This window comes from Typopeltis vanoorti, chromosome 1 (genome assembly GCF_054136105.1).
Source record: "Typopeltis vanoorti isolate ZY-2024b chromosome 1, IOZ_Tvanoo_1.0, whole genome shotgun sequence".
Lineage (NCBI taxonomy): Eukaryota > Metazoa > Arthropoda > Arachnida > Uropygi > Thelyphonidae > Typopeltis > Typopeltis vanoorti.
Genome location: NC_143549.1, coordinates 157,466,525 through 157,491,747, shown reverse-complemented (window position 1 = coordinate 157,491,747; position 25,223 = coordinate 157,466,525). Strand labels below are relative to the sequence as shown.

Sequence of the window (25,223 nt, the reverse complement as noted above, 5' to 3'; positions counted from 1 at the left end):
ACCATACCAGCTTTGTTGATTCTGTTGTCTATTTCCATATTTAATTTACCATCTTCAGTAAAAATCATGCCTAAGTAGCTGAAATGTTTTACTTGTTCCACAGGTTCTCCATTCACAACACAGTTGACATTTTCAATGATTCTGCCTATTTTCATTGTCTTTGTCTTTTTATTGCTGACCTTCATACCATATCTATTACAACAGCTATTCAATTTAGTCAGAGAATCTTGCAGACTTGTAGCGGATTTATTTAGAAGTATAACATCATCCGCAGAAAGCAAGAGCTGACATTAACATCTCCAATTTTGATATCAAAATTTAAAATATGAAGGTATTAATACAGAGCAAATTAATGGTTTAACAGATAATAAAAAAGATGAGATAGATGCAACGAGTGGGATCGTGTTGTTGAGTGGAGCGATACATAGAGCAAAGCGGCAGCTGGAACGTATGCACAAATGTCTACCGAGTGTACTAGCCAATAATAAAAAGTACAATAGGAAAAATAAGAGTATGATTGTGAATGTAATGTAAACAAAACGAAGGAGCGAGTGCTGTATGGAGATTTGTTAGTACGAGGTGTGATAGTACAGAATTTGACAAAATCGTACTACTGGTGCGACCATTAAAGACGTAAGTGAGTCTATTAGAGAGCAAAAGCAAAGGGTGAAAGAAATGATAGTGGTGGCAGGTATGAATGATTTGCAAGGAGATAAAATGAAAATGATAAAGGACCTGAATGAATTGTTTGAGGTAGCAAAAGAAAAGAGCGAGAGAGTTAGGATGATTAGTCTTTTGCCACGGTATGACAGTGAAGAGTTTAGAAGGAGGGCCATAATTGCAAATGACTTTATGCATGGGTTATGCAGGATGGATGGTGTGGAATTTCTGGACGAATGGAGTGAGTTCGATGGGCGAAAGGATCTATATAAGATGGATGGTTTGCATTTAAATGGATTCAGTGTAAGGAGACTTGAAAAAGTGTTGTTGAATAAAGTGGATGTGCAGAATCAGGGAAACTAGATTAATTAAGGGGGGTGGGAGTAGATATGCCGACCTTAGGGAGGCAGTTGAGTGTATGAATGAGTATAATATGCCTGAGCGAATAAGGACAACAAATCAGAATGGAATAGTTAGTATAAGGCATCAAGGTAGGGATGGGGCTAATGGGGGTCAGCAATTCATGTACACTAATGCTAGGAGTATTAGGAACAAGAAGGAAGAATTTTTGGCCTAGGTTGGCACTTCCAGACCACAGGGTACTGGTTTCATTAGTGAAACATGGCTGACTGAAGATGATATAGCTAGTGGTATTGAATGCGATGGGTTTAGTGTGTTCAGGAATGACAGGGAGAATAAAATGTGGGGAGGAGTATTGTTGATTATAGCTGATGAGCTGCAGCCAAGGAGAATAGAAATTGAATTCCAGGATAGAGAAAAGACCCACATTTGAGGCCACTTGGTGTGAGATTGAGGCTAGCAAAACAAAATATACAATTGGGTGCTGCTATAGACCAGGTAATGGAAAAGATCGTGGAGATAGTATGCACAAGCAAACAGAAGAAATGAGTGGAAGGAGGGTAATTATTATGGGAGATTTCAACTATGGTAACATTGAATGGAGGGAGGAGAGGACACACGGGAGGAAGGAATTGGGTTTTATGCAGTTATTAAGGGATAACTATCTGCGACAGCATGTAATGGAAAATACTAGGGGGTCAGGGAGCACTTGACCTAGTAATTGCATCTGAGGATTTGGCTGTAACGAATATGACCACATTGCCACCAATTGGTGAGAGTGATCATAGGGTCTTGACTTGGGAGGTGGCTAAAGGTGTGGAATTAAGAAAGGGTACATGTGGAATTATTGGGCTGGTAAGTATGACAAGCTTAGGAGTTTGATTAGTTCAGTGCCATGGCATGTAAAACTGCAAGGGCTGGAAGTTGATAGTGCATGGGAGGCAGTTAAGAAGTTTTTGAAGGAGGCAATGGCTGACTGTATACCTAGAGTCCGAATAATAAATCAAGTAGGGATTAAATGAATGAATAACACCATTAAGCTTGAGCTGAAAAAAAAGATACAACTGTGGAGAGAATTTAAAGAGAAAGGTGACCTGCAGGCACATGAACGGTATAAAGCCCAGGCCAGAAAGGTAACAAGTGTGGTAAGAAAAGCAAAAGCGGATTATGAAAGAACATTAGCCATACAAGCTAAAGAGAATACCAAACAGTTTTTTCGATATGTTGCAAGTAAAAAAAAAATGTATACGGCAGACTGATTTTAAAGAATGCTGATTGTAGGGAGGTAACCGAATCAGCTGATATAGTAGAATTACTGAGTGAGCACTTTGCAAGAGCATATCATCCATGTGGTGACATTGCAGAAATGGAAGAACAAACAGCTTATACGGGAATTGTGGTGAATGAAGTGGAGGTCAGTAGTCTATTACAAAACCTCAATGTCAATTCATCTGCAGAATTGGATGGCATACCAGCTCGTGTCGTACGAGAAGTGGCTAAAGGTTTTGTCAGTGCCTTTGACCATTTTGTTTAATTTGAGTTCTCGGGTCTGGGTTAGTCCCAAATGGGTGGAAAGAGGAGAAAATAGTTCCACTGCATAAAGGAGATTCAAAGACTGCTGTTGAAAATTACCGATCAGCCGATCAGCATATCAGGAATTGTTGTCAAGGTCTTGGAGAAAATAGTCAAGAGGAAAATACAAGATTGGATAGATGAAAATGGGAAACTCTATGAGGGACAGCATGGTTTTGTGAATGGTAGATCATGCCTCAGTAACTTGCTCACGTTCTATAACACAGTGACGGCTGAACTGGATAAGGGTAATGGGTTTACAGTGATTCTGCTGGATCACTGTTTTTGCTAAAGCCTTTGATAGGATACCACATGGAATTCTAATAAGTAAGCTGCAGCATATGAGAATAGATATAGGGTTGGTGAGATGGATAGGAGGGTGGTTGATGGAGAGATATCAGAGAGTGGTTTATTCAGGAGTAGAGTCCAAAAGACGGCCTGTGACTAGCCGTGTGCCGCAGGGTTCTGTTCTTGGACTGCTACTGTTTAATTTGTTCATTAACGATATAGGAAAGGATCTGAGAGGAACTGTGCATCTGTTTGCGGATGATGCAAAGTTAGGTAGAACAATAGTGAATGCTCATGATGTCAAAATTTTGCAGGATAATTTGGATAGTTTGGAGGACTGGGCTAAGGAGAATGGATGTCAATTTAATGTGGAAAAATGTAAGGTTTTGCATTTTGGGGTGAAAAGATTAGCAGCAGTATATCACATTGGTGGAACTGTACTCCAGGAGATTGATGAGGCCAGGGATTTGGGAGTGTTGGTGGATAGGGAGTTGAAGTTTAGGGGACACATCGAAAAAGTGGCAAAATCAGCTCATCAAATCACTTGGTTGCTGAAAAACACTTTGAGGAGCAGAGATAAGCAAGTTATTGTTCCTCTGTATCGAGCCTTGATAAGACCCCATCTTCATTACTGTGCCCAGATATGGTCACCTAGGTTTCTTCTTGATGGAGGAGGTTGAGAGGATCCAGAGGCAAGTGACCAAGATGATAGGAGGTCTATGGAATGAACCTTATGAGAACAGGTTGAAGATTTGTGGGATGCAGAAATTGGTTGATAGGCAGAAAAGGGGTGATATGATTGAGACATTCAAATTACTGAAGGGTTTCTATAAGATTAATTCAGAAGATATTTTTGAGAATAGGACTGGTAGTGGGAGGACTAGGGGCCATCCATGGAAGCTTGGTAAGAGTGTGGTTAGCAAGGGTGTTAGAGCTAGGTTTTTTACTTGGAGAGTGGTAAATGACTGGAATAAGCTGCCAGAGTCTGTTGTGGGTGCCATGACTGTAAATGAGTTCAAGGAGAAGTATGATAGATACTGTGTGAATGTTCAATAGTTGTTCTGACATGATATTGGGCCTTGCTCGATGAGTCTAAGGACTCCTTGGAGCTGCCAGTAATAATAATAATAATAATAATAATAATAATTGGCCACCATGATTGCTCCTCCAGCTTCCAACACTGTAATAAAAAGAGAGCACACATCAGTCAACATTCATTTACCATGCAGATGAAAACTTAGCAAAGCAACTTCTCTTCCTCCTCTTTCATTCCATCTATCTCTGTTCTTTGGAACAGTTTCCCTCAGTGTCTTACCCAAAGACCACAACCTTCAGCTGTTCAAAGAATACATCAGGAGATTCCTTCTTTGTTTTTACCTATACACACAGTATGAGTCTGATGCAAAACAAATAAATTGCCAATCCAAATCAGATTTATCTTTTTGCGATGACTTACAACGCTAACCTTACCTAACATAAACATATAATGTACTGGAAAATCTTCCTAAAAATGCCTGGTACTATACAGAGAAGGGCAATCCAACTGATAAATAATCATCTATCATTGACTTGCTCCTATAGAGCAATTACTTTCAAACAGACATCCTGTTTGACTTTTGCTGTTTCTACAGGTATTTTCATGGTCACTGTAGATGCCACCATTCCTCCACTTTCACTTACACTTGTAAAAACAGAAGCAGCTCTATTGGTTTACTTCCAACTTACTAAACTAACTTCACATCCTTTTTTTTTTATTCTGTTTTTTCTTCACACTATTTTTCCCCCAAAGAAAAACTTGAAGATGTTCCAGACACATATCAAGAAGTTCAATCTTTTTCCATAATCACCTACCCACATATGGTAGGCGATTATGGAAAATAGTGCTATAGTTTCTGCACCACCTCTTATAGAATTGATATATTTATTCTATTCCCTCAGCCATACAGCTGGTGGGGAGTGGCTATATGCTACCATGCAGGGAAATGATTATGAGCAAAGTGGTTTCCCGTTGCCTTCCTTGCCGTAATATATCCTATGACTGTAGCATGCGTGTTCACGGGACTGGTTTGCCTGCTTGCAGGATGAAAAACACGAGATAAACTGGTGGAAAAATCCCTGCTGTCCATGCCCAAGACTGGCTAACTTGGCTATGGCTGAGGAAGATCCTTAAGTTCCTCACATCTTCAATGGGAATTGAACCTAGGACACTCCTTTCCTCAGGCATATGGTTGCGAAGCGCATAGCCACTAGGCTAACCATGCAGACCCAGAATTGATATATATATATATATATATATGTATTTTTTTTTTTTTTTTAAAGAATTGAATGACATAAACCGAGAGTAAAGGAAAAAGGTTTAACGGTATCACACGATTAGTTTCAGCTTTTTACAGCTTCTTCAGGTGTTTTCATATAAGAAAAGAAAAAATATTAAAGATAAAAATTGTGAACAGTGCAGGAAAGTCACTAAACATATTTAACGTGGAAACGTTGTATACGTATTCAAAGCTGTTCTTTCGTTGGCCACATTGTTGGGCGAGTGCATGAGTATAGCATCTCTTGAGCGCCAGCATGTGATCACAGCAGAATGACAGTCTGGGAGGTTGTAGCTTAAATTATTATTTAAATGTACAGGATTGAGGATGATTTCTCTAATTCAACAATTTTTCTCTCCAATTTGTCATGGAAATGGAAAATGTTGTTAGATCTATCCCAAAGGATTGTATGACTATGGTTTTGATCATCAGAATCAGCAGAAATAACGATATGGCTGGATAAAGCACTGACACGTGTTCTCTTGTCACTAAACAAGTGACAAGACAGATATGCAATTCAATAAACTTATCCGTCTGGCCAAAGTAAGGAATGTCGCAGTCACACCATATCTTGTATACACCGGGATATTTTAGATTGTGATGGCTAAGCTTTGGACAGCTCACTAGAGAGCGGATCTTAGGAAGCAGAGTGAATAAAGTTCTAATGTTATATTTTTTGAGAACCTTGGCTAATTTTTGAGAGACTGAGCTTATGTATGGTATAGATATATTGCCTTTAACATTATTCATTTCTTCAGTATGGTGACTAGGAGGATTAAAAAGTTATTTTTTAGTAATTTTTTGAGAATAACCATTCAGTCTGAAAGTAGATCTAAGAAAATTAATTTCTTTATGAAGTTCATCTGGGTCGTCAAGAAGAGAGCGAGCTCTATGTCCTAAAATAGAAATAATTCCAAGTTGCTGAGGAGGGAAATGATGGGACTGACTATGGAGATATCTATTGGTGTGTGCGTGTAGGTTTTCTGTACATCGAAATTTTAAGTTTTTCAAAAGAACGGGTCAGTTTCACGTCCAGGAAAGGCAGGGAACCATTAGTTTCAAACTCAGCCATGAATTGGATATTCAGGTGTTGACTATTGAGATGCTCAAGGAAATCCAGGAGAGAATCATGTCCATGGCTCCAAATGAGGAAAATGTCGTCCACATATCATTTCCAAATTCTAGGTGCTAAGGAATAGGAAGAGATAGCTTTAACTTCAAAAATCTTCCAGATAAATGTTGGCAAGTACAGAAGATAAAGGATTATCCATTGTTAGACCATGATTTTGCTTGTAGATGGTGTCCTGAAATCTAAAGTATCCAGACTTGATGCAACGAGTAAGTAAGGCTAACATTTTTTTAGATAACTTATTTTTGAGTAATGTCAGGACTTCATTTGTAGGAGCATTTGTAAAGAAGGATACTATGTCAAAGCTAGCCATGATGTCATTTTCTTGAACAGTAATATCTTTAATGTATGATACAAAATCCGCAGAGTTGTTAATAAAAGACGAAGACCTGCCAGAAAAACATTTAAGGTATTTTGCGAGATATTTTGAAAGGTTGTATGTTGGTGAATCAATGCCTTCAACAATGGGACGAAGTAGGGTATTTTTCTTGTGGATCTTGGGAACTCCATATATGCATGGCACAAGCAGATGGAGAGAGAGCGAAGAGAAAGGCGAATGTTTCTAGACAGTTCAGAAGTTGTTTTTAATAAATTGTTGGTACGATTTTGAAGTTCACGAGTGGGATCTCTCTCAAGAATTGAGTAAGTGTCACTCTGTAGTAATTCAAGCATCTTATTTTTCAAGCATCTGTCAAACTAACTTGACAGAGAAATACAGAAAAAGAAAGGAATGATTGGTTGGAAGAGCTGGAGGGCACTAGAATAAGGTAACTTTAGAAATAAAATGGACTTCAGTTTGCAAGTAAGTGTTAGAATTCATGTATAGATTAGACTTTCACAGGTAAACCGAGCTTCATCCATAAACAGAATGTAAGAAAGAAGAAGAATATTCAAATATTGCCAGGAAACATTAACAAAAGTTCACATAAGCTGCATGACCATAGAGAAAGAGATGTTGTATTCTTTGCAGGTGGTATGGATAAAAATAATCCGACTGCAAAATTCTCAATTCCTGAGTGGATGGAATACAAGTCATATATGAAATTCTGCATACATTCAGAACATCTTCATGCTGCTGTTGTGCATATTCCATTTTTGCCTGTGGGGGCGGGGGAAGCAGTCTCCTTCTAATACATAATTGTAAATGTTGAGTAATGAGGAACCATACCATGTGGGTATCACCAATATTTCATTGCAACAAAAGCATTTTCATTCCTGTCACAGTGTCATATTTCACATTTGAAAATGTTTGAGGCACTGTGCATAAACAACACAACCACTCTTGCTCAGACACAAAGCAGAGTGAGCAGCATAGGGTTACAGTGGTGCTACTTTACCACTATTTCAGCCTGTATAATGCAATACTGGTATTAAACTAGCCCTAGTGTATATGAACATATCTGCTTAAAATGACTTTTAAACATCTGTTGAAGTTGTTGATTTATGCTGCAGAACACCCTGTATATTAATGGTACATGGGATATTATTTTATAAAATATATGCAAAACCCTCTATGCTAAAACTAAATCTATAGAACAGATAAACATACCAATATTCATGAAAGTCGAAAGCAACATAGGTAAGATCAGGGCAGCTAAAGTTCAGAATATGATTCAGATAAGCATCAGCAATAACTTTTTCTTTTCCACTTTGTTCTACCAAACTAACTATAACTTGATTACCACAGATTGAAAGTTCTTCAGCAAAATGTTTTTCAAATGCTACCTGTGCCTCCTCTTCACCTAAAGAAAAACAGTTATCTGATTTTCAATAGTATTCCAATTCATCTCAAGTTGAATAAAATTAAACCAGGAAACTTTTTTATTAAGCTAAGATAACTGCAAATGTAATAATTTATAATATTCTGATTATTTGATTCACTATGATGCATTATATGAGGATATCAGGATTTTCAACCAAAGCGAAATCATGAGGTGTAAACATTCAAGTATTTCATGTGATGTGAGGCACATTATTTTAAAATTAAAGCATGAATTCCAACCCATAAGTTACTTTAGAGAAACTCAGTTCCAATACATGATACTGCAGTAATGTTTTACACTAGATAGTATTGTGTTTTCAGATTAATAATATTATTAATAATAATAAATTTTAATTTAAAATAAAGAAATTGGGACATAATACAAGATTGTTTGCTGCAGGTGAGCAATTATCAAAATTGTGCAAAGAATGCATTATGACGTTAAAATGAGACAAAATTATGTAAAGCTAGGAACTTGGAAGCTTGAAGATTGTTCATTTGAAGATAATTTTTGAGATCTTGCTATGCTGGTGAAAGTTTCTTCACTTGGTTAGACTACAAATTAAAGATGCCAAGAAATAATATTCTTGGTTTCATCCTTTATCCAAGTGTAAGCAAACAAAGTTTGCGCTGAAGTAACTTCACAACTGGACTACTTGTATACAGAGGCTAGTGACTTCACAACAATTGCTTAGTATTCCATAATGCAAAGTACATATCCTTACGGACAAATATAATGCTATGAATTATGGGAAGGGCCACTACCCAGACTGTAGTGGCCACTACCTCAATAAACATAGAAATCTCATCAGTGGGAACCAGATCCAGAAGTGATATCAACTATCACTTCTGGGACTGGGCTACCCACTACTGTTCTAGGTAGTTGGTGGCTCTTCCGTAATGCATAGCATTATATTTGTCCATAAGGATATGAGCTTTGCATTATGGGATAGTAAGACAATTGATGTGAAGTCATTAGCCTCTATGGGGGGGGGGGGGGGTGGGGGGGGGGGGGGGTGGGGGGGGGGGGGGGTGGGGGGGGGGGGGGGTGGGGGGGGGGGGGGGTGGGGGGGGGGGGGGGTGGGGGGGGGGGGGGGTGGGGGGGGGGGGGGGTGGGGGGGGGGGGGGGTGGGGGGGGGGGGGGGTGGGGGGGGGGGGGGGTGGGGGGGGGGGGGGGTGGGGGGGGGGGGGGGTGGGGGGGGGGGGGGGTGGGGGGGGGGGGGGGTGGGGGGGGGGGGGGGTGGGGGGGGGGGGGGGTGGGGGGGGGGGGGGGTGGGGGGGGGGGGGGGTGGGGGGGGGGGGGGGTGGGGGGGGGGGGGGGTGGGGGGGGGGGGGGGTGGGGGGGGGGGGGGGTGGGGGGGGGGGGGGGTGGGGGGGGGGGGGGGTGGGGGGGGGGGGGGGTGGGGGGGGGGGGGGGTGGGGGGGGGGGGGGGTGGGGGGGGGGGGGGGTGGGGGGGGGGGGGGGTGGGGGGGGGGGGGGGTGGGGCTTTTGCACTCAATGAAATCAGAAATCATTAACCTAACCTTTATTGGTTAGGTTAGTTTATAATGATTTCTGATTTCATTGACTGCAAAAGAAGTACTTTCCTTACTTTTTTCATTATAAACTAACCTAACCTTTATCGATTGGAAATCATTATAACCTAAACTAACCTAACCTTTATTGGTTAGGTTAGTTTATAATGAAAAAGTAAGGAAAGTACTTCTTTTTCACTCAATGAAATCAGAAATCATTATAAACTAACCTAACCAATAAAGGTTAAGTTAGTTTAGGTTGGGTTAGGTTAGTTTATTTATAATGATTTCCAGCTGATAAAGGATAGGTTAGGTTAGTTTATAACGATTTCTGGTTTCCGATTTCAATGAGTGGAAAAGAAGAACTTTCCTTACTTTTTTCATTATAAACTAACCTATCCTGACCTAAACTAACCTAATAAAGGTTAGGTCAGTTTATAATGAAAAAAGTAAGGAAAGTACTTCTTTTGCCCTCAATGAAATCAGGAATCATTATAAATTAACCTAACCTATAAAGGTTAAGTTAGTTTAGGTTAGGTTAGTTTATAATGATTTCTGATTTCATTGAGTGCAAAAGAAGTACTTTCCTTACTTTTTTCATTATAAACTAACCTAACCTAAGCTGTTATAATTTCTATTGAGAATGAAAACCTATAAACATGTTTTTATTACATTTACCAACTCCTCTAGGAATTATTCACTTTAACCGGTTAAAGTGATTAATTCTAATTAATAAAAACTGGTAATTATTAATAATAACCAGATTTATCACTTTAACCGTAACATATACATTTGATGCAACTGGAGAGAAGAATTGTGAAATCAACAGAAATTGTCCTCAATCTAGTCCATCTTAATACTAACCTTGGCTATAACCTATCTGAGTGTCACTCTTCAGGTATCCAACTTTGGATACACAAGATCATGCTTGTGTGAATTTAATGCCTGTGAAGTCAGTACATACATACACACACACCCACCCACACACACACACGTGTGCCTGACAATTCCATGCCATCCAGAACACCTTCAAATGTTAGCACGATGTTTGCAAGTTAATTTATAGCTGTTGTTCTCTTGTAATGTATATTTTTGTATTTCTCTTTCAAGTTATACACCCAATGAAGTCTTCCAAGAAGATGAAACTAGTTGTGCATTCAAATAATAAATAGTATTTTTCTATTTTGGTATTTCTCAGCTTCTAGTCATTAAATTTATTTATGTCATATAGCCAAGTAATTCCTTGCATCAAGTGTGTGTGTTCATTCCTGACTATCCCTATCTGGCCTAAACTTCACTTGTTCTCTGCCATCCCCAAACACAGCAGGGTTGTTGCAAGCACATGTATACATAAAGCTAGGAACTGTTAACTAATAAAAAAAAAATATTTTTTTTATTAATTAACAGCTCCATTAGAAATAACAAATAGATCCGGCATCCTTAAAGACAGATGAAACTTTCCAATCAGCATTTCCTCGAACATTCCTTCAGAACATCAATTGCAATATCTTCTTTTATTAACCAATACTTATTGACAGTTTCAAACTCCTCCAGTTTAAAGAGTAACAGTTCTGCGATTCCTTTTCGGAATCTTCTATTAATATTCTTCCGACTGCCACATACAACTAAATAAACTTCATAAGAGCAAAATTCCTCTGTCTGCATTCTTAAACTTCCATTAGCTCTCTCTTGTTTTCCCCTGTTATCCTGATACTGAATGCTCTCTCTTATTTACTCCCGTTACTTCAATACTGAAGGCTCTCCTTGTCAGTTGTCCAGCTGTCAATCATGCATCAAATTCCTAGGCAAGCATGGATACTCCGTGAAAGTGGCAAGCAAGAAGTTAGGTATAATGGCTGACTTGTCTCCGTTACCATAACAAGAATGTCTTTTCAAAACACAACACTTAATAATTTTAAACTACAATAAAATTTCTGAAAGTAACTATCCAAATCCAGTAAGTAGTACATAAATTTTTAGCTGCTATACGTTTCATTTTGACAAAATAACATCAATAATGGGCACATCGCAAGTGCCAACAATACATGTTATGAAACCAAAACTAATAATGTATTAACATAAGCAATTTGTAAAAATATTCTTAATTTTAAATTATGACTATTTTTACACTATCATATCACAAAATCTTAGAATGCGGAGTTTTGTGGTAAAGCATTACTTTAGTTAGGTAGCTCAAGGGCTCCTCATTGAAAGTATGGTAGATGCACATTGCAGTAAACCCTGTTTATAAAAAAAAATTGTTGTTTCAACAATGTAAGTTTTAAATGAAGTTCTACAGTAGTAATGCTATTTTAACCCTGATGGAGGGTGGTGAATGGGTTGTCAGGGGTGGTTGTGAGTGCAACCCATTTCACTCATTCAGTGATTGAGTTTGAAGAGAGGTATGATAGGTATTGTGTGAATAATGGATCTCCTGCAATGAGTGTTTGGACTCCACAGATACCTTTATATAACAGTAATAATAATAATGTTGTGAACAATGGAGTTTCGCAAACCGACTAGTATAGCAAACCACATTTATTAGCAAATAACATCAAACTGCTCAACTCAAAAATACAAACATATATTTTAACTTAATTCTAGCCAACACTTTAGCCACATTTTAAAAAAATAAAAGCATTTCAATGGTAAAGCAAGGAAAAGGAGGTTATGTCTTAGATCAAAGGAATGCACAAATTAGCATTTGCACAAGTGGCTGATGAAGATCATCTACTCAGAATACAGTTCAGTGGTATGGGACTTTTCAATGATACTTTCCATATCACTGAGATATATGATTATATTCAGCATCTGCCTCAATGAGAGTTATGATCACCCTTGCCACCATTCACTCATGATTTTGATTGATATTCTTTCACTTAAACATTCACAACAATCGGCAGGGATCACATGGCAGCAATATCTCTCAAAGGCCATTGCAATGTTCTGTTTTAATTAGACAGTTTCCCTGGTCTGTGCCAGTTCAGAGTCAGCTGTTAGTTGCCAGCTAAAATGGTCATACCAGATGGGCCATCTAGCATGCCACACAACTGAGGCATTTCATGGGAAGATCCATGAAATGCCTTAGTCTAAGCTGAACCAATTCCACCACCGGATAGTTTTGCCCAGTACTGGTGCAGTGCCATATCTGCTTCAGACCCCATCCTGACTAGCCCATTCCTCAGAGCCAATATTTGTCCCAAGGTAAAGGATCAGTCTTGCCAACTTCTTACTTTCATAAATGGACTCCCACTTCTCTCCTATCTTTTTTGTCATTCCTAAAAATACTATACCATTTACACTCAATTCCAATTACTACACTGGTTTCTGTAAATTAAGGAACAAAGAGAAAAATACCAATAACTCAGAAGATGGGAACATGACAAAGTCAGGTACATTATGCAAAAAAGTGATGCTGAGTCGAGTTATCATAAACAAATGAATGGCGGTATCAGCATTATATGCAAATGAGCCACAGCATAAAAGCAGGTATTCTGGAGTGGTTTTCCATTTCATGTCCAGAGTCAGAATAAAACATTTTGTGATAGCAAAATTCTTGGATATTTCTGCATGATATCATTTAACTGTCGAATTCAAGTGACAAGACATCATTAGCCTTGAATCCAGCAAAAGTCATGCAGGAGTAGTCAGATGGCTGCATGTAAGTTGTTCTGTAGTTCACAGACAAACCAATTCCAACAGTCACAGGCTATAACTACAGAAGATGATCAATATCTTGGATTGTCTGCTCAACAAAACAGGAACATAAGTATCTGCTTCCATGGTGCACAGAAAGCTTGAAGGTGGTATATATATTCTAGGCAACCAGTAATCTGAATGCCCCTATCCCCATGGCATAGGAAAAAATGTTTGAAATGGACTATCCTCCATGTCAACTGGATTCAAGAACAATGGGGGTTGGTGCTGTTAACAGATGAGTCCCAATTTGCTCTACAAAGTAATACAAAAGGCATGCTCTGATCTGGAGAGAACCAGCAACTCGTTTTCATCCCACTAATATCCATGAAAGGGACACTTATGTAGAGGTAGTGTGATGGTTTGGAGAGACATCTCGTTGGGTGGATGCACCAACCCATATGTACTTCATAGTAGAACCACGAATAAACAACATCTATCTCTAATCCACAGTATTTTAATAATAAGGTGTATGACACCTTTTGACTTTTGTACATGACTCTGCATTTCTGGGTCTGGCTCCCACTGAGGAGACCTCAATAAAGGTAAAAACCGGTCTAATTAGTGGCCCTTCCTATAATACATAGCATTATACACATCAAAAAAAAAAAGGGGGGGGGGGGGGGCTTTGCATTATGGGATACTAAAGTAATCAATGTGAAGTCATTAGCCTCTATATACAAGTAGTCCAGTTGTGAAGATACTTCACATATAAACATTGTTTGCTCACTTGGATTAAGGATTAAACAAAGAATATAATTTCTTGGTATCTTTAATTTAAAGCCAGAATAATGTACAGTGTTGCAAACAGCTAATGAGAATAATGTACAGTGTTGCAAACAGCTAATGAGAAAAGTGGACTTTAAAACTTGCAGAAACTGACCAATCCTGAATCATCTTGCAGGGATGATTCAGAATTGGTTAGTTCTGAAGCAGAAAGTTTTAAATACAATTTGGGGATTACCATCAGGGCTGGAAGACTTTCGTAGCACAGAAACTCAAAAGTCTGATTTTTCTGATGAAAGAACAGAGGTGTATTGTCTTTGGTATAATAAAAGGCCTTCATTATCTGACAGGAAATAGAGAACAGAAATATTGTGTGTGTATGTGTGTGTGTGTGTGTGTGTGTGTGTGTGTGTGTGTGTGTGTGTGTGTGTAAAGGGAAGCTCTGTCTTCTTTAAACATCATTACGATGGTGTCATCTGAAGATGAGCAAGTTGGTGATCATCAATGGCCCTAGTAATGGACCAAATGGCATGGCTGACAGCATCCGCAACAAACAAATCAGGAAATTTGTCAAAAAAAAAAAAAAAAAGTAAATCACCTTTGTTTTATCATGCTATTTCAAGCATACAGCAGGCAAGGTAGTGGGGGTCACACACAACACACACAAGCCAGGTGATGAAAAATGATCGCTCAAACACTTTCATAAATATCAAATCTAGAATGTTTGGAACAAAGCATTGAAACTTTGTTTTGGCAACAACAAAGTTTCAAATTTCTTCATTCAACAGTTGGACAGGCATGACCATATAAGAATTAAAGCCATTCTTCCATTTAGTTATTTAAAATAGAAAATAATGCAACAGAGAAGTGTTATTCAATTCATTTTTGAAAATATGATACAGAAACAATGACTAAAATTTCCTAACCTTTATCTAGTCTTGGCGGTGGTCTGTACTTATAGCCTGGCTGGCTCCAGTACACCGGTACCGAACCTCGCACTTGAACAAAAGACACAATGTGAGGAGAGTATTCAAATATTTGCTCTGTTTCAACATAATTTGCACATTTGCCTAATTCATCAACTCCTCTACGCTTGTACCTTGTACCTGCTCTATAACGGCTTCTTCTAGAAATCAATGCCATTCTATATTCTTTTCCTGATTTTTCAGGGGACACCCTATCCATATCATATTTTCCATCAAGCAGTGTTAATTCACTGTCCTCAGAACCATCTGTCCAACAATATTCTATCTGTACAAAACCTTGTATTATAGGAATAATCCAAGGATCAGCAAGTGGCTCCTATGAAAAAATTATGACATCAGTTACCAAAAAAGTATAAGAAAAAAATATTCAGTTCAGTGATATTACAAAGTAGCTGAATTATGAACAATTTTGATTGCCATTTTAAATGAAGCACAACATGGAATATTCCAATTAATACTAATATATATTTAAACAAAAACAAGAAGCTGAATATAAACATCTAAAATATCAGGCAGCAGTTATATACACAAAGGTATGTCTCAATTAGTGCAGATAATGAATTCCATGTAATGGTCGCATTATTCAAATTACACTATTTGAACTTATAATTATATGTAAAATATGGTAATTGATTCTAGCTTGATGAAAATAAGCAGTGAAAAATTTAAACATAACGTTTTTATATGTTTATTAAAAAAAACATTACAGTAAAGGATAAAAAGAATACACTTAAAATTTAAATTTATTGTTAACAAATTCACAATGTTCAAAATATTCTAAGTATCATTCCTGAAGGTGAGCTTACTTACACTGATGAAAACATCTTTATTGTCTTCCGAAATATTTTAGTGGCATAGACTGAGCTTCCCACCCACCCCTTAGAAATGTAAGTCCTGGAAGGCATCCTTTTCCAGAATAAACCAGCTTCATCCATGCTAAATATTTGTTGATCAGTGTATCCACCATCTTTGATTATTTTTTTAAAAAAAAAAACATCAGGATATTAAGGTGTTGTGGTTTCACATTAATTTTAACAGGTGATTTTAACATTATGCAACTGAACTATCTATTTTTAGCCGATCTATTTGATCTATCGACCAAACAAACCAACACTTCCATTAAATGTTTCTTCTGCATCATCATTTTTCTTCTTTCATCCTTTTATACAAATTTAAGGCTTTTATCTGAATGGCTAAGGGGAATGCATTCTTGATTGCAATTCCCAATCTGTACAGTTAAAAGAAGCTCCGTTTCTATCATTGTAACACTTTTATCCTTGTGGATTTTTTGCAAACCACAAAAAGGTGATGAACCTTTACCTTTTCTTTCATTCCCCTTGCATGTTTTAAAAGCTTCCATACTATAGAGTCAGGCAATCTGGCATGTGGTCCTATTTTAGAGTTGCTATGACCACATTCAATCACATCAAAGTTTTGTTCTTATGTGATAATGAAACTTCTTTCTTGTACTTGTGTTTTATCTGAAGGAATCTTTCTTTTGTCCATTTTTTTAAGAGTACTTCTTTAAAAAAAAAAAATAATAAATAAAAAATAAAATAAAATAAAACATGCAGTCTGAAGTAGCAGGATCTTGGTAATGGTAACTTGGTAACCTTGGAAATGTGCATACACTAGCCTGCATTAACTGAATTTTGGTTCACATTAAATGCAACCTGGTATCATTGTAGAATTCACACTAAAGCAAATATTGCATTATTCAAACGTGCATTAATCATGATCTAGCTGTATAATATATTTATCTTCTAGGTCTGTCTGTATGTTCTCTGTGTGCATGTGGCAATGTATTAAAAATGTAATAGACCTCGTGCCAAGAATGCATTAAATCACTTTTATGTCACAAACACATAATTTACTTAGAATATTTATATATGTTAATATTAATGAACAGTATGTTGTATTAGAGGCATTTTTATAATGTGTCAAGAATATATATTGCCTGTCATTCAAATACAAAATTTACTGGACTGACACATGCCTTTCAATATTTGTTTATGGCATCCCTACAAGGATTATTGATCACAAGTCTTTTGAGTAGTTATTCATGACCCCTTAGTGAGGAGAGTGATAGGAACAACTACCATAAACAAACCTTTCAGCAAGATACAAAATCTGTGTGAGAGATTATACACCATATGGTTTTGAAAATTAACTCCAACCTCAAACCACCAGATCAGTGTGGAGCTTACTAGTTAATGATCATCATCAAATGCCTAACATGTATCCTCAAGAGGTGTATAGAATACTATGAGTATTACATGATTAAGTTTGCAGTATTAATAATTTACTAACAACAATATTCTTCCAGATCCATGTCATATGTCAGTACTCTAATAGTGACACCTTATATTTCAGTCTTTTAAGGTGCTTCTAAACTACACCAACCCATCTAGATATTGGTCTTCCACTCAGTCTTTTCCTGCCATCTCAGCATCAAACATCTGTGATACGAGAATATCCTCTGCAATCTCTATAAATGATCATAGCATCTTAGATTGGCTCTGGTCACACTTTCTTGAATGATAATATGATATTAAACTCCATCCTAATTCTTAATCTTAAAAAACTTAATTTTTAATATGATGTTTATATGTTAATATTTAATATTTTTTAATACTGATGCCATCTGTTCACTCCTTTATGTTTCTCAAATCTTTCATATCTATGGGCTCTAGATGTGGATCAACCGTTTTATTTCTACTCCCAAATCTATAATATAGGATAAAATGGGTTTGAATACCGTCTTGTTTACTAGGCTAGTTTAGTGTTTTGGTTAAATTTTCTTATTACATATAAATTTTAATCTAATTCAGTTCAAGTCTCAGCACTGGCACAGTGCAACAGTATCAGAAAGGAAGCAAAAGAGTTCCATTATATAAAGGAGGCTCAAAGACTGAGGAAGCAAATTACAAACCAGGTCTTATCTCAGGAGTGACTGTTACAGTATCATAAAAGGTGGTTAAATGCAAAATTCAGAATGAGCATATAAGAATATGATACACTACAAAGAGCAGCATGACTGTGTGAAGGGAACGTCCTGTGTCAGTAATTTATTCACATTCTACAATAAAGTGAAAGCTAAGGTGGACAAAGGAAATGGCTACACCATGATACGACTAGACTCCACAAAGACATATGAGAGAAAACTAAATGGAACCCTATCATGTAAGTTGGAACAAACAGGAATAGACATGAAGCTAGTGACATAAATAAGGTAGTGGTTGACAGGTAGGCATCAGATAATAGTATATAGTGAAATTGAACCAAGAAGAAGATAGATTGTTACTAGTATACCACGAGACTCTGTACTTGGGCCACTGCTGATCAATTTGTACATCATTGATGTACGAATTGAACAGCAGTGGCCCAAGTACAGAGTCTCTTGGTACACTAGTAACAATCCATTTTCTTCTCGATGATGTACAAATTGAACAACAGTGGCCCAAGTACAGAGTCTCATGGCACACTAATAACAATCCATCTTCTTCTTGATTCAATTTCTGTCAGCCATCATCTTATTTATGTTGTCACCAGCTTCATGTCTATCCTTGTTTGCTCCAACTTACGAGATAGGGTTCCATGTAGTATTCTCTCAGATGTCTTTGTAGAGTCTAGTGAGTGATATTATGGTGTAGCCATTTCCTTTGTCCAACTTAGATTTCACTTTATTGTATGTAGGTGGTCTGAAATGTTCTTGGTCTCGCCCATAAATGGGCCACTATCAGCAAGATTTTTTTTTTTCTAGGTTGGTACATCTGTCATAAGCATCCACGTGAAATTGCAAGTCATTCCATCAAGTAGTTTGTTTTATACAGCTGTCTGAAGCAAAAGTTTTGTCTGTATCCCTTGAAATGGATAAAACTGAGTATCATGCAATTATAAAATTCTTTGTAAAAGAAGGTTTGACGCCAAAAGAAATTCTTCGAAGTTCATAAAAGTTTATGGGCACTCTTCTCCTTTGTTTTCAACAATTAAGAAATGGGCTGCTGAATTTAAACATGGCCATACCAGCCTTGAAGATGATCCATGTGAAGGACGTCCAAAAAGCGTAATACCACCAGAAATCATTGCTCAGTACACGATATGGTATTGGATGACTGGCAAATTGAAGTGCGTGAAATTGCTGAGACTACAGACATTTCAAAAGAACGTATAGGATAAAATTTGCATGAAGAATTGCATATGAAAAAGCTTTGCACGAGATGGGTGCTGTGCTGATCAAAAACGCACTCGCATGAAAATCTCTGAACAACATTTGGAGTGTTTTAACAAGAATAAAACTTATTTTGTGCATCAATTTATTACTATGGATGAGACTTGGATTCACCATTACACACCAGAATCCAAACAGCAGTCAAAACAGTGAACAGAATCTGGTTGTTCAGTGCCAAAGAAGACAAACTCGGTTCCATCAGCAGGAGAGGTCATAGCATCGGTGTTTTGGGATGCCAAAGACATTTTGTTTATTAATTATCTTGAAAATTTAAAACAATAACCGGAGACTATTATTGCAATCTTTTAACCAAGAGTAGAGGAAAAAATTTGTGAGAAAAGACCCAGTTTGAAAAAGAAAAAATCATCTTTCATCAGGACAATGTACCTACCCACAAAGGTGTTTTTGGCAATGGGAAAATTAAGGGATGTGCACTATGAATTGTTGGAAGATCCATCCTATTCCCCAGATTTGGCTCCCTCTGACTTCTATCTCTTCCCAAAACTAAAGCTGTTCCTTGCTGTTCAGCGTTTTTTTTCGAATCAAGAGGTGATTGCAGTTGTAGGGGTTACTTTGCAGATCTTACTGAGAACTGCTACAGGGATGGGATAATGGTGCTGTAGCATCACTGAAATAAATGTATTATTCTTAAGAGAGATTATGTTGAAAAATAAACATAATTTTGAAATTATAAATTCGTTTTTTCATTGTTAGGCAGAGAACTTTTCAGACCACCCATGTAGAATGTGAATAAATTACTGACACAGGACCTATCATATTTTTATCTGCTCATTCTGAATTTTGACCCCCTGCAAGATAATCTAAATACACTGAATTAATAAAATTTTAATAAAAGGTTAACAGCTGCAATTCAGAGAAGTGTGAAAGAGTAAAGTTATGCACATCGGGATGTCACAACTATGGACTGTATATTACAATGACAAACTGCAATGCAAAAAATTAGTTGGTGCATTACAAGTAATGGCTGAAGTTCAGAGGACAAATTGAAAAATATCTCAAAGCATCACTTGGATGTTAAGAAACATGCTCAAGATGGGGGTCAAGAAGTAATTATCCCTCTTTATAAGGATTGATATGACTACATCCAGACTGCTTGTATACAGATTTAGTTGCAGGGTTTCTTGGTAATGTGCAAATGATTAAGAGGATTCAGAGGAGAGTAACCAAAAGGATGACTAGTTTATGTAGTGCTTCCTGTAAGGACAGATTAAAGATATGTGCATTAAAAAGTTTAGCTGACAGGCAGAAAAGAGATGATATGAGAGAAACATAAGCTAAAGGGATTTTGTTGAGTAAATGCTAAAGAAATTTTCCAGTACACAAGTGGATGGGAAAGAACAAGGGATCACCCCTGGGAGTTGTGTAAGAGCGTATTTGGCATAGGTGTGTAAAGACTAGATTTTCTTAAAGAGTAGTAAATGGGTTGAACAGATTACCAGAGATGGTCATGAGTGATTTGTTGATGAACAACTTGAAGGAGAGGGGGTATTGCATGAATTACTTAGGATAGACCTCCCACAATGAGTCTTCAGACTCCACAGAGATACCTAATTTATGCAACTGGTTTTCACCATACCATACCACGTGTCTATTGCCAATATTTAATTTGCCATCTTCACTAAAAATTATGCCTAAACAGCTGAATTGTTTTATCTATTCAACAGATTTGCTACTGAGAAGGAGTAGATGTTTTTCATGTTCCTGATATTTTCATAGTTTGTCCTTTTATTGCTGATTTTCATCCCATATTTATCACAACAGTTGGATGTGCATTAAGTAAAGAACTGAGTTAAATATGTCCAATTTCCATATCAGGAAATTGGACATATTTAACTTTTGCTACTTTTGTTCATAAAGTAATCCTGTTCATAAAGTAACATAAATGATGAATAAGACTGGAGATAGAGTACAATCTTGTCTTACACCTCATTTTACATTTTAATTGCAGACTTACAACTTAAATATTGATCTGTGTAATGCAAAAGAGAGAGAGAATGAAAGAAACAGTGAATGAGAAAAGTATAAAAGTGTGAGAAATAGGAATTAAGGAGAAAGTAGTGTATGGAGATAAGAAGTGTAGTGTATTTACTAAGAAAGTGATGAAAGCATGTTTGTAGAGGGGGAGAAGTGAAAGAATTGATTGTTTTGACTGATAACACAAATAATTTGAAAGATGAAAAATATGCAACAAGAGATACCCGAAGCAAATTTGATAAACAACGGTGATCTGGAACCTAATGGAATAATCAAGGTATGACTGTGTAAATAAAATTAATAAAACTTTATTTGACAAATATTTCTGTCTGAAACTTAGCATAATGAAGTGTGATAAACTATTAATGACTAATAAGAATGAGACTTTGACAAATTTTTTGCAAGGAGAGACAGACAGTCGTTCCAATTTAAATATGGGTGATGTAGTATGGTTTCAGCACTCTCCTTGAACGAGCATTCAAATTTGAAGTGGTACCAGTGAAGTAGACAAGTTCTCAACCAGAAGATTCTGAGTTTAGTGTCAATTCCACGTTGTGATCAGAGGTGACATAAAATTGATGTTTTTGCAATCTTTTTTTCCACAGAATGTCCAATCTGTCCAAAGTAGAGGTGGAAATGAAAGAGTAAACCATTAATCCTTAGAGGAAAGCAGCCAAAAGGAGAGAGAGTTCATTAATAGGAAAAATTGTAGATACCATGTTGTATTTATTTGAGGATTTTTGAGAAGGGTTTGATGATACCTGAAATAAAAGAATTGGAACCCTTTATACTGGTTCTAGGATGCTAAGAGTAGAAGTTTTGAGATACCGAAGCAGACAGCATGAGTTTGATTTAGTAAAGTTTTGATAATTTTTTGACATGGATAATGAGTAGAATCTTGCTGTGGCAGTAAGATTTCAGTAAACAGAGGTAGATGTTTCACCAGAATGAGAACGGGAGAACAATATGTCTAAAAAAGGTCAGTTTATCATCCCTTCCTATTTACATGGTGCAGTTTATAAGGGGGGTACAGGCTATTTGTTTTTCTAGAAAAGTGGGTAAGATTATCCTTGAACAGATGGTGGAAAAATCATCCACACAGTACTACCAAAAACAATAGTTGGAGTTATATGAAGGAGAAGTTTCCTCTTCTAAATGTTCAGACTAAGAACTGGCTGAGCCTCTGTAGCTCATTTGGTTTAGATAAGCCTTTGGTTAGAAAGATTCAGATTTGACAAACCAGCCAGAAGAACACACAGAGTATACAGATATAGGACACTATGGGAATATGAATTAACTATCTATTCTGCAGGATTCAGTTTCAAATGCCTGCACAGTAAAGTGTAGATAAACATATGAGCATAAATCAAGAAAAAAGAAGAATTAACTAGTACTGGAGAGAGTGGGCTTCCATGGAAGTACCTTCAGAATTTATTTTGGCAGATAAAGTACCAATAGATGACAAAGTGGATTTACCCTATAAACTTCACCATGGAAAAAGAAAAGAATGGTAAATTGGCCTTTTACACATTTTGCTCTCCTATTCTCATTCTGGTGAATTATCTATGTTTACTGCAAACTGACCTTCAGTGAACACCAGCAAGGATTCTGAAAAAAATTATCAAAACTTTACTAAATAAAGCTCATGATGTCTGTTACAGTCTTCAGTGCCTCAAACTAGAACTTCACAACTTCTAGCTTATTGTGCAAAAGAATGACTTCCTCCAAGAGAATATAGAAGATTTTTTACTCTTTTGCTTCTAGCAACCCAGTATGAAGAAATCCAATTCTTTATATTAATATTAATAAACTTTCCTCTTGGCTGCTTCCTCTAAAGATAATGGTGTACTATTTCCCTTTCAAGGTGTTTACCAGTGATTGTAACAATCACTGGGAACTGTTACCTCTTCTACTTTGGGTAGACTGGGCACTCTCTGGAGGAAGAAAAAAAAAGCAAGAATATATCACCTCTAAGAAATCTAAAATAAGATTTGGCACAACATGGAGCTGACACTAGTGACCTCAGTATGTTCTGGTCGAGAACTTTCGCTGAAGCCTTACTATATCTCTCAAATTTAATTCTCTCCAACATTTTATTAATTTTTTTTTGTCAACCACACATCATTATACTATATCTTGTTGTCTACATCTCATTATTATTATCTGAGACCTACAGGGAGTCAAGGACTCATCAAGGGAGGCTGTAAATTACCCAACCCAGCTATTATACCTTCCCTTAAATTCATTTACACTAGATGCACTCACTACCCCTAAGGTCAAATTATTCCACTCACTGACTGCTCTCTGGGAGAAAAACCTAGCTCCTATCCCTTTCCAGAATGAGAACAACCTTAACTTCCATGGATGCCCCCCCCCCCCGTGTTCTCTCCCCGCCTTCCATATAATGAAAAATTTCATCATTTGAAATGCTATAACACCCATTCAAAAGTCTATAGATCTCTATCATATCACCCCTCTTTCTCCTGTTAACCAGAGACTGCAATCCACATACTAGCAATCTGTCCTCATAATCTAAATCCCATAATCTGAATATAATCTTTGTAACTCTTCTTTGCACCCTTTCCACAGCTTCTTTATCCCCTTGGAACCCAGGAGACCAAATCTGTGCACAATAATTATACCTCATTATGCTAACACATGACTCATACCATTTTTTTAACAAAAATCTATTGTTATCATTCTACCTTGTTTGCAATGGCACAACACTCAGGATGATCTGCTTATTTCAGATCAAAATATTAAATAAAGTTTTATTAATTTTATACATATTCTTGTGTCCATGTGTTTAATAATGGCCAGATAATAAAGTAAAATATGTATTAACAGGTATGTGTTTTACAACGGAAGACGAAAAGATAATAATTCATATTTCACTTGCATGTGAAATATGAATCAATTTATTGAGAACAATAAATTACTTACTATAATATAAAAGTTGCAAATTAACTTATACCAAAAATGCTTTTTCCCCTTACCCATGATTCAATGAGCTCCAATAGCATATGTCTATTCCAAAAAAAACGTTCATCTACATGCCTCCATAGAGGAAAAGAATCTGCACCAGGAAGTTTTGTCTGAGCATACTGTCGCTGCAAAGAATTTGTAAGATCACCCGTCCAAGAGTAATAAAAAGACTCTGTATCATGAAACATCTTCAAGAATTCCTAAGGTGGGAGGGAAAAAAAAAAACTTAGGTTACAGACAAACTGAACAAACTTTTCAGAATACTACATAATATTAAGTTTTAAGGTAGTGGTTCACAAATGCCAAGCAATGAGAAATCTGCGCATGTGTGCACGGGAGAGATGAAAATATTCAATAAATCAATTCTCATTGTATCTGTAGCTTACTGTGTGAAATTTAATGTAGACTGTCTTTGTTTATGTGTATATACTCCAGATAGCGACCTTAATATGAAGGTCAAAACGTTGAGAAATTAAAATAATTATTTATAACACAGTTGTAGAGTCCATAATTTGTCTAAAATGAATGCTGATCACCGTGTAGCACTATAGGAAAGGAGTCTAAAATGAATTCGATAAATCAAAAGTGGTACTTTTGACTCTGTTGTACTTTATTATAAAAATTAATTTCATAAAGCTCACAGTTTTTTCTTATCTGAGTACCAAAAACATCTTTAGCAAGGACATTACAGAGGTAGTTACAGTTCTTTTCAGGCATAATAGTATTTTTGACTAACCTTTTAATGATGAAGATCTTTCTTCACATAGTGGCAAAGGGGAAAAGTTAAGCAATAGCTTTTTATCACTATCTCTCATCAACAAATTCCTGATTACATATCCTCAAGGAGTAGTGCAGAGGATTACTATGACAATATTATATGACTAATTTTACATTATTACTAAGCATCTAACAACAATTTTCCTCCAAATTAGTGTGTAACTTCTAAGCACTCCAATATTGTCAGATATATTTCTGACAACACAGGAGTACTCACACTTCTGAT

The 25,223-nt window shown here is 36.8% G+C and overlaps 1 protein-coding gene across 2 annotated transcripts in view; it reads right to left on the bottom strand.

The window, feature by feature from the left end:
• Window positions 1-25,223, bottom strand: part of sp3 (phosphatidylinositide phosphatase spermathreecae) — a 400,619-nt gene that overhangs the window by 254,404 nt on the left and 120,992 nt on the right. For both annotated transcript variants that reach the window (XM_090394946.1, XM_090394954.1), the window contains exons 6-8: window positions 24,232-24,420; window positions 14,950-15,325; window positions 7,874-8,066 (exon numbers count right to left, since the gene is read on the bottom strand). In XM_090394946.1, the coding sequence (XP_090251072.1) occupies window positions 7,874-8,066; window positions 14,950-15,325; window positions 24,232-24,420 (758 nt within the window). The remainder of the gene's footprint in view (window positions 1-7,873; window positions 8,067-14,949; window positions 15,326-24,231; window positions 24,421-25,223) is intronic.